This window comes from Ornithorhynchus anatinus, chromosome X2 (genome assembly GCF_004115215.2).
Source record: "Ornithorhynchus anatinus isolate Pmale09 chromosome X2, mOrnAna1.pri.v4, whole genome shotgun sequence".
In the NCBI taxonomy this organism is placed as follows: domain Eukaryota; kingdom Metazoa; phylum Chordata; class Mammalia; order Monotremata; family Ornithorhynchidae; genus Ornithorhynchus; species Ornithorhynchus anatinus.
The window spans coordinates 12,862,427-12,877,768 of NC_041750.1; the positions used below are offsets into that span (position 1 = coordinate 12,862,427).

Here is a 15,342-nt window from a genome sequence, read left to right on the forward strand (position 1 = left end):
GTAGGAAAGTCGGGGGAGGGCAGGGTATGGGTGGAAGAGTTCTGCACCTTTCCCTTTCCCTACCAGATTGCAGTGTGAGTGAGAAGAACGGGTGAAAACCCAGTTTGCTGTAGGTTGAAAGAAGTAAGCAAAGGCAAAGGCAGAGGCAACCCAGCTACTGCCTTCTGCCCTCCCCTTCAGCGCCTTTCAATTCCACCTCTCCTCTCAGTGCCAAAGAAGTCAATCAATCGTATTTATTGAGCGCTTACTATATGTAGAACACTGTACTAGGCTCTTGGGAGAGTACAGTATAACAAAATAACGGAAACATTCCCTGCCCACAACAAGTCGACTTGCCCCCAGGGCTATTTGGGCCTTGTAAGTAGGGACTTGAGAAGCAGCATGGTGGGCAGGAAAGCAGCAACAAAGGGGGAGGAAGGTCTTTCCCAGGGAGACCCTCCTGCTGCTCTCTGCTTTCCTCTTGCCCTTCTTCAGACCATCCTTTTTCTTTCTAACTTCCAGGCTCTTCCTCCAATTTTTCCTGAAGGAGAAACAAGAAGGAGTGTCTTGAGGTAACAATAGCAACTTCTAGGGGGCACAGTAGTTGTGTTAGTTGGTGCAGTTGTTGGTCCTGATCACACGTAATGCAGAGGATACAGGAGCCTCAGTGTCCTGCAGACCCTAAACCTGTCTCCACACTGGCAGCATTTTGAGTCTGAGCCCCCACAAGGAAAAGAACTCTGATATGAATCCCCCCACTCCCAACCTAATCATTTCTGGTATAACCTAGTTTGGTTTAACCCAATCTGTTGATGTTCCTCACTCAGGACATGGAGTCTGCATGAATGAATGAGTGACCCCAGGGGCTCAGCAGAGGTTTTGTTTAGTCAACCCGACCTCCATGTTTAAAAAAGGGATTTGGTTACACGGGGCCTGACGTGGTCAGGTTAGGTCACTTTAGATCTTGCACCTTTTGGATTTATAATGGTTATTTGGCCTTGGTTTAGGTCTGCTAAACAAAGGAAGCTTTTCATCATTAAGAGAGAAAATGCCCTAGGTATATGGAAGGGGATGGGAGTACCCACAGGGACTGTTTAGCAAATGGGGAAACTGAGGAAGTACTCTATTTAGGTTCACAGCCCCTCAGAAGAGTCAGAGCTTCTCTGCAGGCCTCTGGGTAAATGCCCAAGAATCCACAGGAGTCATCTGGCTCTGTAATCAGTTTAGGCACCACTGTGAGTAGCATTGAGTTCCAGAATAGGCCCAGCACTACCCCAGACTCTCCAGAACTCTCAGAATATGGGTTAACTCACGGCTGGTTCAGACTGCAGGGAGTTCTTCAAACTGGACCAGTAGCCCTAGGGGTGGGCCACAACCACACTGGATGTTTTGAGGAGGAGGATTAGGGGACTAGCATAGGGGCTGGGGAGCAAGGAGTGGAAGATAGGCAAAGGGGTGCCAAGGTGGGGGATCAGCAAGGAGATGGGTAGGAAAAGATGGGCCAGGCCATAGTTGGCTCATGAGGGACAGAACTTGGGAAAGAGCAGGCTGTGGTGCACAGCCAGGGCTATTGCAGAGAATAAAAAAGAGAGGTCCGAACCTTGAGGACAGAGGGAGGGAAAACAAGCCTGGAGGGATGGGAACATTGCAGAGGAGCCTCAGGCAAGAATTATCCATGACACAGACCCACACACAGGTATTCATGTATATACATCATACAGAGACACATACACACATAAGCACACCCGTACATTTTGCCTTCCCTCTCCCTAGTGCTTCCATCCACTTCTCCCTAAGCTTCCTCAGTGAAAACTGTGCTATAGTGAGTCTTTGGTGAGAACTGTGTGATTTCAAACCATCCTACTCAGGGGTCTGGTTGAAAGGTAAGGGAACGTGTTTACCAACTTTGTTATATCATACTCTCCCAAACACTTAAGTACAGTGCTTTGCACATAGTAAGTGCTCATTAAATATTATTGATTGATTAGAATTGTTGAGAAGGGAGAAAACTATATTTCCCAGGAGGCAAAGGGTCTGACTTACTGCATTCCGCAATAGTATCAGGTAGTCCGGATGAAGCCAAGCTCCCAGAGTTCTCTTGAAAGGGCAAAGCTAAGCCCTGGTCTCTTCCAGCGCTTAGAACAGTGCTTGGCACATAGTAAGTGCTTAACAAATACCACCACCATTTGCCCTCTGACTCTGCTAAGAAAAGGTTTGTACCTGCTTTGCTTCCAGTGTAACACAAGAGAATATGGTGCTTGTGGGAAAATAGTCCTGAGGAATAAAGGTTGATGATTTACTTGGAGATTTTAGGGTTTTAATTTCAGTTTTTCCAAATGAAAGCTTTAGTGTGAAGGTGTCCCTAGCCCCGGGACTTATCCTGAGTACATGGTAAGGAGCCTGTTTACCAACTACTCAATTCATATGATAAGGTTAATCAAGCAGTAAGGGGCTTTCAGTTTGTGATCTACTTCTGAGTTCCTCTAGTCTGTAAACTCCTCTTGTCTCTAAGCTCCTCCTCTAGTCTGTAAGCTCCTTGTCAACAGGGATTGTCTATTCCTACTCTTTTGTACTATGTTCCCCCAAGTGCTTAATACAGTGCTCTGCACCCAAGAAACACTCAGTGAATGATTGATCGATCCATGGTTTCCATTTGAATCTCCTTTTGAATTCTTTTCAACTGTAGCTTTGATTAAAATATTATTTATTGGTAATCATTTTGTCTGGGAAAACATTATCTCTCAGCCAGTTTTACCAAGACCTTTGTAGAACTCTCTTTTGAATCCTGGACAGACTCCTTATTGCCTTTATTCCTTCTGTCCTTTATGTCCTGTTGGTAGGAGGGCCAGTATATCTGCTCTTCATTCATTCCCCCTCATAGGTCAGCAAGAAGGCCCCAGTCTTGCAAATCAAGTCAGTGTGGATGGGATCTCAGTGACATCATTATAAATTCATTCTTAACCCTTATTGAATATATTAGGCACAGCAGGAACTGTCTCTGGCTCTGTGCTTCATCCTTCAGCAGCCAATTTGGAACTGTGGTTATGAACACTGTTACTGAGTGTTACACTAAATCACACACACACACACACGCTCTCTCACCCACATTCATATCTTCAAAACACTCGCACATGAGCACACACACAAACACAACTCTATTCACATGTTGGAAACGTTCAGGGCATGTCATCCCCCTCCTCAAAAATCTCCAGTATACACCTCCGTATCAAATAAAGACTACTCACCATTGGCTTTAAAGCCCTCCATCACCTTGCCCCCTCCTACCTCACCTCCTTTCTCTCCTTCTACAACCCAACCAGCACACTTCGCTCCTCTGATGCTAACCTTCTCACTGTTCCTCAATCTCGCCTGTCTCACTGCCTACATCCTACCTCTGGCCTTCCCTCCTCAAATCCGCCAATCACTACCCTCAACCCCCCCTTCAAAGCCTTACTGAAGGCACATCTCCTTCAAGAGGCCTTCCCAGACTAACCCCCACTTTTCCTCATCTCCCACTCCATTCTGCAGCACCCCGACTTGCTTCCTTTGCTCTTCCCTCTCTCCCCGCCCCACAGCGCTTATGTACATATCTGTAATTTTATTTATTTATATTGATGTCTGTTTACTTGTATTGATGTCTTTCTCCTCTCCTCTAACTCAATGTGGGCAGAAATTGTCTCTCTTTATTACTGTATTGTACTTTCCCAAGTGCTTAGTACAGTGTTCTGCACATAGTAAGTGCTCAATAAATACAATTGAATGAATGAATGTTGGTGTGCATCACTGGCTCGTCTGACCCCATTATCTCCTTGCAGAGGGGTTTGATCCAATGTTGAATCCTCCTGGCCCCAAGCAGACTTGCGGAGGGCCCTGTTGTTCCAAATAAGCTGGACACCTCAATTTTTCTTTTTAATGACTCCTCCCTTCCAATAGGCTGCTGCTTTTCCCCAGGGGAACCAACTCCCTCGGGGCCTCATTTCACCTCTTCACCTCATCCAGCCTCTTCAAGGTCTAGGTGTCTGATACTAAGGGAAAACCTTCAATGGGCATCAATGGTGGGGGAGATTGTCTTTTTTTCCTCCCCAACTGCTTCAGGTGCCCTGTTGAGTACAGAAAACACTCACATCCTTGATATGGGCCCTAATCTATGAGGAGTCCAGTGGATGGGAGAAGGTAGAGAGTAGAGCAGCAGTAGCAAAGAGTCTGTGGACCAAAAGCAAATAGGTGAGGAGAGTGAGGAAGCCCTGGAAAAGGAGGTGGGAGAAGAAGGGCTGAGGCAGGTTCTATCCATTTATTCATTCAATAGTATTTATTGAGAGTTTACTATGTGCAGAGCACTGTACTAAGCACTTGGAATGTACAATTTGGCAACAGATAGAGATAATCCCTGCCCAATAACGGGCTCATAGTCTAAACGGGGGAGACAGACAGCAAAGCAAAGCAAAACAGAACAAAACAAAACAAGACAACATCATCAAGATAAATAGAATCATGGAGACATACACCTCATTAATAAAATAAATAGGGTAATTAATATATACAAATATGCACAGTGCTGAGAGGAGGAGAAGGGGAAGAGCAGAGGGCGGGGGGGGCAATGGGAGGGGAGGAGGAGCAGAGGGAAAGGGGGGGCTCAGTCTGGGAAGGCCTCCTGGAGGAGGTGAGCTCTCAGTATGGTTTTGAAGGGGGGAAGAGAGTTAGGTTGGTGGATGTGAGGAGGGAGGGCATTCCAGGTCAGTGGTAGGACATGGACAGGGGTAGGATGGCGGGACAGGTGCAAATGGGGGACCGTGAGGAGGTGAGCAGCAGAGGAGCGGAGTGTACGGGGTGGGCAGTAGAAAGAGAGAAGGGAGGTGAGGTAGGAGGGGGCAAGATGATGGAGAGCTTTGAAGCCAAGGGTGAGGAGTTTTTGTTTCATGTGAACCCAAGCCACCAGCTCCCATTGTGCTCCTGGTGACATTGTGCTCCCCTACTCGGGCCTGGGGACATTGTGCTCCCCTGCTCAGGCCTGGGGAAATTGTGCTCCCCTGCTCAGGCCTGGGGACATTGTGCTCCCCCGCTCAGGCCTGGGGACATTGTGCTCTCCTGCTTGGGCCTGGGGACATTGTGCTCCCCAACCGCCCTCCCCCCACTCCGCCCGGAAGCGGCCATTTTGGGAAGCCCTCACTCCCTCTTCCCCCGTGAGGTGATTGATTTCCCCCGCCCCGGGCAACGATGTCCTTGTTCTCACTGTGTTACCTTACCTTAGCCGCCACCTACGCCCGCAACCCACCCCGGACATCCTCAGTGCTCCCGCCACCACCTCAGAGACATTTGGACATGAGCCCCAGGACTCTCCTTGCCGCTGGCCTTTTGACTTTGATTTTGATTAGGTCGACCCTTAGTCAAGTCAACCCCTGACCCTGGTCATCACCCGCTTATTAATAATATTTTATTGTATCATGTTACTATATTACCACTTTCGCATGTTATTATTAATTGTTCTCAGTGCTGCCACTTACCTCTCTGGCCTCACCATGTCCTTCCACCCCCCCCTCCTCCCATCTGCCCTGCCCAATCCTCTCCTTTCCCTTCCCCTCTCTCGCCCAGCTCTTTCCCGCTATCTCCTCTGCCTCCTCCTCTCCTCCCCTCCCCCGCCCTAGAACCCCACTTTACCAGCACCACCCCTCTTTCCCTTCCCCCTACGCTCCTCCCCACCAAACCCCCTCCTCCCACCCTCCCCCCTTCCCTCTTCCCCACCCACATCCCATCCCAGTCCTCCTGTCTCACTACCATCCCTCCTCCCCCCTCCTCGTCCAGGGCCCCGCCACCTCGTTCCCATCCAAACCCTCCCCTGGCTGCTCCCCCCCTTGCACCCACAGCTACTTTCAAGTGTGGCTTTTGGAACCCTTGCTCCATTACAGGTAAACTTCCTTTCATCCTTGACCTTTTCCTTTCCCGCTCTCCTCCTCCTCGCCCTTACGGAAACCTGGCTCACTCCTGAAGACACGGTCTCCGCCGCTGCTCTCTCCAGCGGAGGCTTCTCCTTCTCCCACTCCCCCAGACTCACTGGAAAGGGAGGAGGCGTTGGCTTCCTCCTCTCACCCCGTTGCCGCTTCCGCACTATCCCTCCTCCCCCTTCCCTCTCCTTCCCCTCCTTTGAAGCCATATCATTCGCCTCTACCACCCCCTCCAGATACTTGTAGCTGTCATCTACTGCCCTCCTGGTCCCACCACCGACTTCTTCAACCACCTAGACCCCTTTCTCACCTTCCTTCTCTCTTTCTCTCTGCCCACTCTGATCCTCGGAGACTTGAACATTCACATGGATGTAACCGGTGACTCCTCTGCTATCGCTCCTCGACTCAGCTGACCTCCTGCTCCACCATACCTTGCCCACTCACCGATTCGGTCACACCCTCGATCTCGCTATCTCCTACCGCTGCACTATCTCCTCCCTCACCAACTCTGAAATCCCTCTCTCAGACGATAACCTTCTCACCTGCCTCCTCTCTCACACTCTCTCCCCCTGCAAATCTGTACTACTCCCCCCCCAGAGACCTCTGCTCTCTTGATCCCATTCATCTCTCCAAAAACATCTCTCCCCACCTTGCCCCCCGTCCTCTCTTCCCACTCTCGATGATCAGGTCACCACTCTCAACTCCACCTCTCTACTCATCTCAACTCTTTCGCCCCCCTTTCCCTCCGCCGCTCTCACTCCACTAACCCACAGCCCTGGGTCACCACCTCTGTCTGCCTTCTACGCTCCTATGCTCAAGCTGCTGAGCGCTGCTGGCGAAGGTCCAACCACTAAGCCGACCTTATCCATTTCAAATTTATCCTTTCCTGTCTTAACTCTGCCCTCTCCTCCGCCAGACAAAACTTCTTTTCTTCCCTCATTGACACCCATGCCCGTCACCCCCACCAATTGTTCCGGACCTTTAATTCTCTCCTCAGGTCCCCTGTTCCTCCCCCTCCCCCATCCCTCACCCCCAACAATCTGGCCACCTACTTCATCACAAAAATCAACACAATCAGGTCTGAGCTCCCCAAAGTCACCCCTCCCCCTCTTGCCTCCCCCCCCAACCCTCTCCCCTATTTTCCCATCCTTCCCTGCAGTATCCTCAGAGGAGATCTCCTCCGTCCTCGCAAGTGCCAACCCCTCCACCCGTGCCTCGGACCCCATTCCCGCTCACCTTCAAAAACCATCGCCCCTTCCCTCCTCCCCTCCTTAACTTCTATTTTTAACTGCTCACTCTCCAATGGCTTCTTCCCCTCTGCCTTCAAACATGCCCATGTTTCCCCCATCCTAAAAAAACCCTCTCTCGACCCCACTTCCCCTTAGAGTTATTGCCCTATCTCCCTACTACCCTTTCTTTCCAAGCTCCTAGAACGAGTCGTCTAAACTCGCTGCCTAGAATTCCTTAACTCCCATTCTCTCCTGGACCTCCTCCAATCTGACTTCCGTCCCCTCCACTCTACCGAGACTGTGCTCTCTAAGGTCACCCATGACCTCCTTCTTGCCAAATCCAATGGCTCCTACTCTATCCTAATCCTCCTTGACCTCTCAGCTGCCTTTGACACTGTCGACCATCCCCTTCTCCTCCACACCTTATCTCACCTTGGCTTCACGGACTCCGTCCTCTCCTGGTCCTCCTCTTATCTCTCTGGCCGGTCATTCTCGATCTCCTTTGCAGGCTCCTCCTCCCCCTCCTATCCTCTAACTGTTGGAGTTCCTCAAGGGTCAGTTCTTGGCCCTCTTCTGTTCTCCATCTACACTCACTCCCTCGATGAACTCATTTGCTCTCACGGCTTCAACTATCATCTCTAAGCAGATGACACACAGATCTACATCTCTGCCCCTGTCCTCTCCCCCTCCCTTCAGGCTCGTATCTCCTCCTGCCTCCAAGACGTCTCTACCTGGATGTCTGCCCGCCACCTAAAACTCAACATGGCCAAAACTGAGCTCCTCATCTTCCCTCCCAAGCCCTGTCTTCTTCCTAACTTCCCTATCACTGTGGATGGTACCACCATCCTTCCCATCTCTCAAGCCCGCAACCTCGGTGTCATCTTCGACTTGGTTCTCTCTTTCACCCCACACATCCAATCCATCACCAAGACCTGCCGGTCTCACCTTTATAATATCGCCAAGATCCGCCCTTTCCTCTCCACCCAAACGGCTATCTAACTGTTACAGGCTCTCATAATATCCCGGCTGGATTATTGTGTCAGCCTTCTCTCTGATCTCCCTTCCTCCTGTCTCTCCCTGCTCCAGTCTATTCTTCATTCCGCTGCCCGGCTCATCTTCCTGCAGAAACATTCTGGGCATGTCACTCCCCTTCTTAAAAACCTCCAGTGGTTACCTATTAACCTCCGCATGAAACAAAAACTTCTCACTCTAGGCTTCAAGGCTCTCCATCACCTTGCCCCCTCTTACCTCACCTCCCTTCTTTCTTTTTAATGCCCACCCCGCACTCTCCGCTCCTCTGCCGCCCACCTCCTCACCGTCCCCCATTCTCGCCTATCCCGCCCTCGACCCCTGGGCCACGTCCTCCCGCTGTCCTGGAATGCCCTCCCTCCTCACCTCTGCCAAACTAATTCTCTTCCCCTCTTCAAAACCCTACTTAGAGCTCACCTCCTCCAAGAGGCCTTCCCAGACTGAGCTTCCCCTTTTCCCTCTGCTCCCTCTGCTCCTCCTCTACCCCCCCTTCACCTCCCCTCTGCTAAGCCCTCTTTTCCCCCCTTTCCCTCTGCTCCTCCCCCTCTCCCTTCCCCTCTCCTCAGCACTGCGCTTGTTCGCTCAATTGTATATATTTTCATTACCGTATTTATTTTGTTAAGGAGATGTACATCACCTTGATTCTATTTATTGCTATTGTTTTAATGAGATGTTCATCCCCTTGATTCTATTTATTGCTATTGTTTTTGTCTGTCTGTCTCCCCCGATTAGACTGTAAACCCGTCATTGGGCAGGGACTGTCTCTATCTGTTGCCGATTTGTACATTCCAAGTGCTTAGTACAGTGCTCTACACATAGTAAGCGCTCAATAAATACTATTGAATGAATGAATGAATGAAAGGTTGATAGGCAACCACTGGAGGTTTTTGAGGAGGGGAGTGACATGTCCAGAGTGTTTCTGTAGGAAGATGATCCAGGCAATGGAATGAAGAATAGACTGGAGTGGGGAGAGACGGAAGGAAGGGACATCAGATAGAAGGCTGACACAATAATCCAGTCAGGATATTATGAGAGCTTGTACCAGCATGATAGCAGTTTGGATGGAGAGGAAAGGGAGGATCTTGGCGATATTGTGAAGGTGAGACCGGCAGGTGTTGGTGACGGATTGGATGTGTGGGGTGAATGAGAGAGCTGAGTCAAGGACGACACCAAGGTTGTGGGCCTGTGAGACGGGAAGGATGGTAGTGCCGTCCACAGTGACAGGCAAGTCAGGGAGAGGACAGGGTTTGGGAGGGAAGATAAGGAGCTCAGTTTTAGACATATTGAGTTTTAGGTGGAGGGCAGACATCCAGGTGGAGATGTCCTGGAGGCAGGAGGAGATGCAAGCCTGGGGGGAGGGGGAGAGAACAGGGGAGATGTAGATTTGGGTGTCATCTGCATAGCGATGATAGTTGAAGCCGTGGGAGCAAATGAGTTCACCAAGGGAGTGAGTACAGATGGAGAACAGAAGGGAATCAAGAACTGATCCTTGAGGAACCCCTACAGTTAGTGGATGGGAGCGGGAGGAGGAGCCCGCGAAGGAGACTGAGAATGAACGGCCAGAAAGAAAAGAGGAGTACCAGGAGAGGACGGACTCCATGAAGCCAAGGTTGGATAACATGTTGAGGAGAAGGGGATGGTGAACAGTGTCAAAGGCAGCTGAGAGGTCGAGGAGGATTAGGATAGAGTAGGAGCCATTGAATTTGGCAAGAAGGAAGTCATGGGTGACCTTAGAGAGGGCAGTTTCGTGGAGTGGAGGGGATAGAAGCCAGATTGGAGGGGGTTCAAGAGAGAGGCATCACCCATTTTCACAGCTCAGAGACAGGGGCAAAGTGAGGGCAAGAAGATATTGGGTTTTTTAGGGGAAGGGTAAATGGGATGGGACTTGGGAGTCACAGGCAGAGTCAAAGAGTTAGTAGATCAGAGAGACCCAATTTCAAAATTGGGACCTTTCAGCACCACTTTTCAGCAGAAACTTTCATCTCTTTAGAGTCTTTTCTGATGTTTTCAGAGACCTAAGGTGAATGAGGATGGGAGGCCAGCTTCAACAGCTGTAGTGGCAAAATTAGCGGTCTTACTCCATTGCTGGAAATACAGAGGGCAAATATGGAGCTGACACCTAACTCCCTCCTTAGGCTCCCTGTTCCTCCCCCATCCCTCACCCCCAAAGATCTGGCCACCTACTTCATTAGGAAAATTAACACCATCAGGTCTGAGCTCACCAAAGTCACTCCTCCCCCTTCTCCACCCCCCCCCCCGCCCCCTTCTCTACTTTCCCATCCTTCCCAGCAGTATCTTCAGAGGAGATCTCCTCCCTCCTCTCAAGTGCCATCCCCTCCACTTGTGCTTCTGACCCCATTCCCTCTCACCTTGTAAAAACTCTCACCCCTTCCCTCCTCCCCTCCTTAACTTCCATCTTCAACCCCTCACTTTCCAATGGCTTATTCCCCGCTGTCTTCAAAAATGCCCCCCAAAACCCTCCCTTGACCCCACTGCCCCTCCAGTTATTACCCCATCTCCCTCCTACCCTTCCTTCCAAACTCCTAGAGTGAGTCATCTACACTCACTGCCTCAAATTCCTCTCCTCCAATTCTCTTCCGTCCCCTCCACTCCACCGAAACTGCCCTCTCAAAGGTCACCAATGACCTCCTTCTTGCCAAATTCAATGGCTCCTACTCTATCCTAATCCTCCTTGACCTCTCAGCTGCCTTTGACACTGTTCACCATCCCCTTCTCCTCAACATGTTATCCAACCTTGGCTTCACGGACTCCGTCCTCTCCTGGTTCTCCTCATTTATCTGGCCGTTCACTCTCAGTCTCCTTCACGGGCTCCTCCTCCCCCTCCCATCCCCTAACTGTAGGGTTTCCTCAAGGGTCAGTTCTTGGTTCCCTTTTGTTCTCCATCTATACTCATTCCCTTAGCGAACTCATTCGCTCCCACAGCTTCAACTATCATTTCTACACAGATGATTTCCAAATCTACATCTCCTCCCCTGTTCTCTCTCCCTCCCCCCAGGCTTGCATCTCCTCCTGCCTTCAGGACATCTCCACGTGGATGTCCTCCCGCCACCTAAACCTCATAATTATCTTCCCTTCCAAACCCTGTCCTCTCCCTGACTTTCCTGTCACTGTGGACCCCCGCAACCTTGGTGTCATCCTTGACTCTGCTCTCTCATTCATCCCACATATCCAATACATCACCAAAACCTGCCGGTCTCACCTTCACAACATCACCAAGATCTGTCCTTTCCTCTCCATCCAAACCACTACCACGTTAGTACAATCACTCGTCCTATCCCGACTGGATTACTGCATCAGCATCCTTTCTGATCGCCCAACCTCCTGTCTCTCCCCTCTTCAGTCTATACTTCACTCTGCTGCCTGGATTATCTTTCTACAAAAACATTCTGGGCAAGTCACCCCACTCCTCAAAAATCTCCAGTGGTTGCCTATCAACCTTCGCATGAAGCAAAAACTCCTCACTCTTGACTTCAAAGCTCTCCATCACCTAGCCCCCTCCTACCTCACCTTCCTTGTCTCCTTCTACAGCCCAGCTCGCACACTCCATTCCTCTGGTGCTAACCTCCTCACTGTGCCTCGTTCTCGCTTGTCCCACTGTCAGCCCCTGACCCACATTCTACCTCTGGCCTGGAATGCCCTCCCTCCTCACATCTGCCAAACGAGCACACTTCCCCCTTTCAAAGCCCTACTGAAAGGTCACCTCCTTCAGGAAGCCTTCCCAGACTAAGTCCCCCTTTTCCTCTGCTCCTCCTCCCCTCCCCATCGTCCTGACTCCCTCCCCTGCTCTACCCCCCCATCCCAGTCCCACGCACTTATGTACATATTATTCTATTTTATTAATGATGTGTATATATCTATAATTTTATTTATTTACATTGATGCTATATTTATATTGATGCCTGTTTACTTGTTTTGTTTTGTTGTCTGTCTCCCCCCTTCTAGACTGTGAGCCCATTGTTGGGTAGGGATTGTCTCTATTTATTGCTGAACTGTACTTTCCAAGCGCTGTGTAAGTGCTCAATAAATACAATTGAATGAATGAATGAATGAATGAATGAATGGTAGGCACCATTCCAGCTCCAGGATCTGGGCAGAGGTGTCAATTAGAAGGTCCCAAAATTGCTTTTACCAGGATTTGGGATGGGTAGTTACCATGCTTACCTGACTACAGATGCCTTGAAAACTGCTCTTGCCCCTAATGACCTGGTCTCCTACTTTATTGAGAAAATTGAAACCATCAGCCATGATCTCCCTAGAATCTCCCCTGCTCCTCTCCAGTCTCTCCCTCCTCCTGTCTCCCATCTTTCCTAGCTGTATCTCAATAGCAGATTTCCCACCTTCTCTCAAAATCCATCCCCTCCACCTGTGCGTCCTACCCCACCCCTTTCCACCTTATCAAAACCCTTGCCCCCTCCCTTCTTCCCTTCCTGATAGCCATCTTCAGCTGTTCATTCTCGAATGGCTTCTTCACCACTGCTTGCAAATATGCTTACGTCTCCCCTATCCTAAAATAACTCTCCCTTGACCTCACGGCTCTTTCCAGTTATCCCCTCCATCTTCCTCCTACTATTCCTCTCTAAATTCCTTGAGTGAGTTGTCTACACCTGCTGCCTCCACTTCCTCTCCTCTCCAATTCTCTCCTTGAACCCCTCCAATCTGGCTTCCATCCCCTTCACTCCACAGAAACTGCCTCTTGAAGGTCACCAATGATTTCCTTCTTGCCAAATTCAGCAGCCTCTATTCCATCCTAATTCTCCTAGCTGTATTTTGAAACTGTCAATCACCCCCTTATCCTGGAAACATTACCCAATTTAGGTTTCCCTGATAGTAAATCAATCATATTAAATCTGGCTTCCGCCCCCTTCATTCCACAGAAACTGCCCTCTCAAAGGTCACCAATGATTTCCTTCTTGCCAAATTCAGTGGCCTCTACTCCATCCTAATCCTTAGCTGTCTTTGAGACTGTCGACCACCCCCTTCTCCTGGAAACCTTATCCAACTTAGGTTTCACTGATATTGTCCTCTCCCCATTCTCCTCCTATCTCTCTGGACTTTCATTTTCAGTCTCTTTTGTAGGCTTCTTCTTGGCCTCCCACTCCCTGTTGGGAGTCCCTCAGGACTGGGTCTCCCATCTATTCTCCATCTACACCCACTCCCTTGAAGAACTCATTCATCCCCATGGCTTCAACTACCATCTCTGTGTGGTTGATTCCCAAATCTACATCTCCAGCCCTGATCTCATTCATTCATTCATTCATTCATTCAATAGTATTTATTGAGTGCTTACTATGTGCAGAGCACTGTATTAAGTGCTTGGAATGTACAATTCGGCAACAGATAGAGACAATCCCTGCCCATTGATGGGCTTACAGTCTAATCGGGGGAGACAGACAAAAACAATAGCAATAAATAGAATCAAGGGGATGTACACCTCATTAACAAAATAAATAGGGTAATAAAAATATATACAAATGAGCAAATGAGCACAGTGCTGAGGGGAGGGGAAGGGAGAGGGGGAGGAACAGAGGGAAAGGGGGCAAGGGGGCTTAGCTGAGGGGTGGTGAAGGGGGGGTAGAGGGGGAGCAGAGGGAGCAGAGGGAAAAGGGGAAGCTCAGGCTGGGAAGTGTCCTGGACGATTTACCATCTTGTCTCTGTTCTGTCTCCTTCCCATATTGTACTAGGCAATTAACCATCCTGTCTCCATTCTATCTCCTTCCAATATTGTGCTAGACATCCTGTCTCCATTTAATCTCCTTCCTCTGTTAGATCAATCAGTTAAATTTGGGTAACGATGTGTCAATTACATTACCTTATAAGGGCCACTCCTAAGAAATGGTCCTGAATGGAGGGTGGAGTTCCAGGCAACACAAGGGGACTGGGTGGGATTTGGGGTGCGCCCTGGAAGAATTGTGGTCGAGTGGAATGTGGAAATGCTTGCAAATAAAGGTACCGGGTTGAGGACGGCTTGTGGCTGTTTTTCCCTCATACCCCGCCGGAGTGAATGGGCGGCAGCCACTTTCCGCCCTTTCCTGCTCTCTCTCCTTCTCTGCAGTCTCATATTTCCTTCTGCCTTCAGGACACCTCAAATGTATGATGTCCAAAACAGAAATCCTCATATTCCCACCCCAACCCTGTCCTCCCCATGACTTTCCCAACATTGTAGGAAGCACCACCATCACCCTTTGTTTCACAAACCTGTCTCATAACCTTGGCGTTATCCTCCACTCATCTCGCTCATTCAACCCACCTATTCAATCTGTCATCAAATCCTGTCAGTCCAACCTTCACAACATCGCAAAAATCCACCCTTTGCTCTCCAAACTGCTACCATGTTAATCCAAGCATTTATCCTATCCCAGCGTGATTACTGCATCAGCCTCCTTGCTGACCTTCCTGACTCCTGTCTCTACCTATTTCAGTCCATACTTCACTCTGCTGCCCAGGTCATTTTTCTACAGAAATGTTCAGTCCATATTTCCCCACTCCTCAAGAATCTCCAGTGGTCGCCCATCCTTGTCAAAGGCTTTAAAGCACTCAATCCCTTGCCCCCTCCTACTTTATCTTGGGAAGCAGCATGATGTAAGGGATAGAGCCCGGGCCTGGGAGTCAGAAGGTCATGAGTTCTAATCCCGGCTCCGCCACTTGTCTGCTATGTGACCCTGGACAAGTTACTTCACTTCTCTGGGCCTCAGTTACCTCATCTGTAAAATGGGGTTTGAGACTGTGAGCCCCATGTGGGACAGGGACCGTGTCCAAACCGGTTTGCTTGTATCCACCCCAGCGCTTAGTACAGTGCCCTGCACATTGTTAGCACTTAACAAATACCATTATTATTATTATTATTATTATTATTATTATTATTATCTACCTGATTTCCTAATACAACCAAGCCCACACACTTCACTCCTCTAATGCCAAACTACTCACTATACCTCGATTTTGTCCATCTTACTGCCACCCCTCGCCCACATCCTGCCTCTGGCCTGGAACTCCTTCCCCCTTCATATTGACAGACGTTTACTCTCCCCACCTTCAAAGCACCTTATTTAAGTCACATCTCCTGCAAGAGGCCTCCCTGACTAAGCCCCCATTTCCTCTTTTCCCACTCCCTTCTGAGTCACCCTTACACTAGGGTTTGCACCCTT

General features: G+C 49.6%; 1 protein-coding gene across 1 annotated transcript in view; it reads right to left on the minus strand.

The window, feature by feature from the left end:
• Positions 1-221: 221 nt before the first annotated feature.
• ABHD17A (abhydrolase domain containing 17A, depalmitoylase) overlaps positions 222-15,342 on the minus strand; it is a 47,486-nt gene continuing 32,365 nt past the window's right edge. The window contains exon 6 of the mRNA XM_029052801.2: positions 222-520. Within this exon, the coding sequence (XP_028908634.1) occupies positions 491-520 (30 nt within the window). The 3' untranslated portion in view covers positions 222-490. The remainder of the gene's footprint in view (positions 521-15,342) is intronic.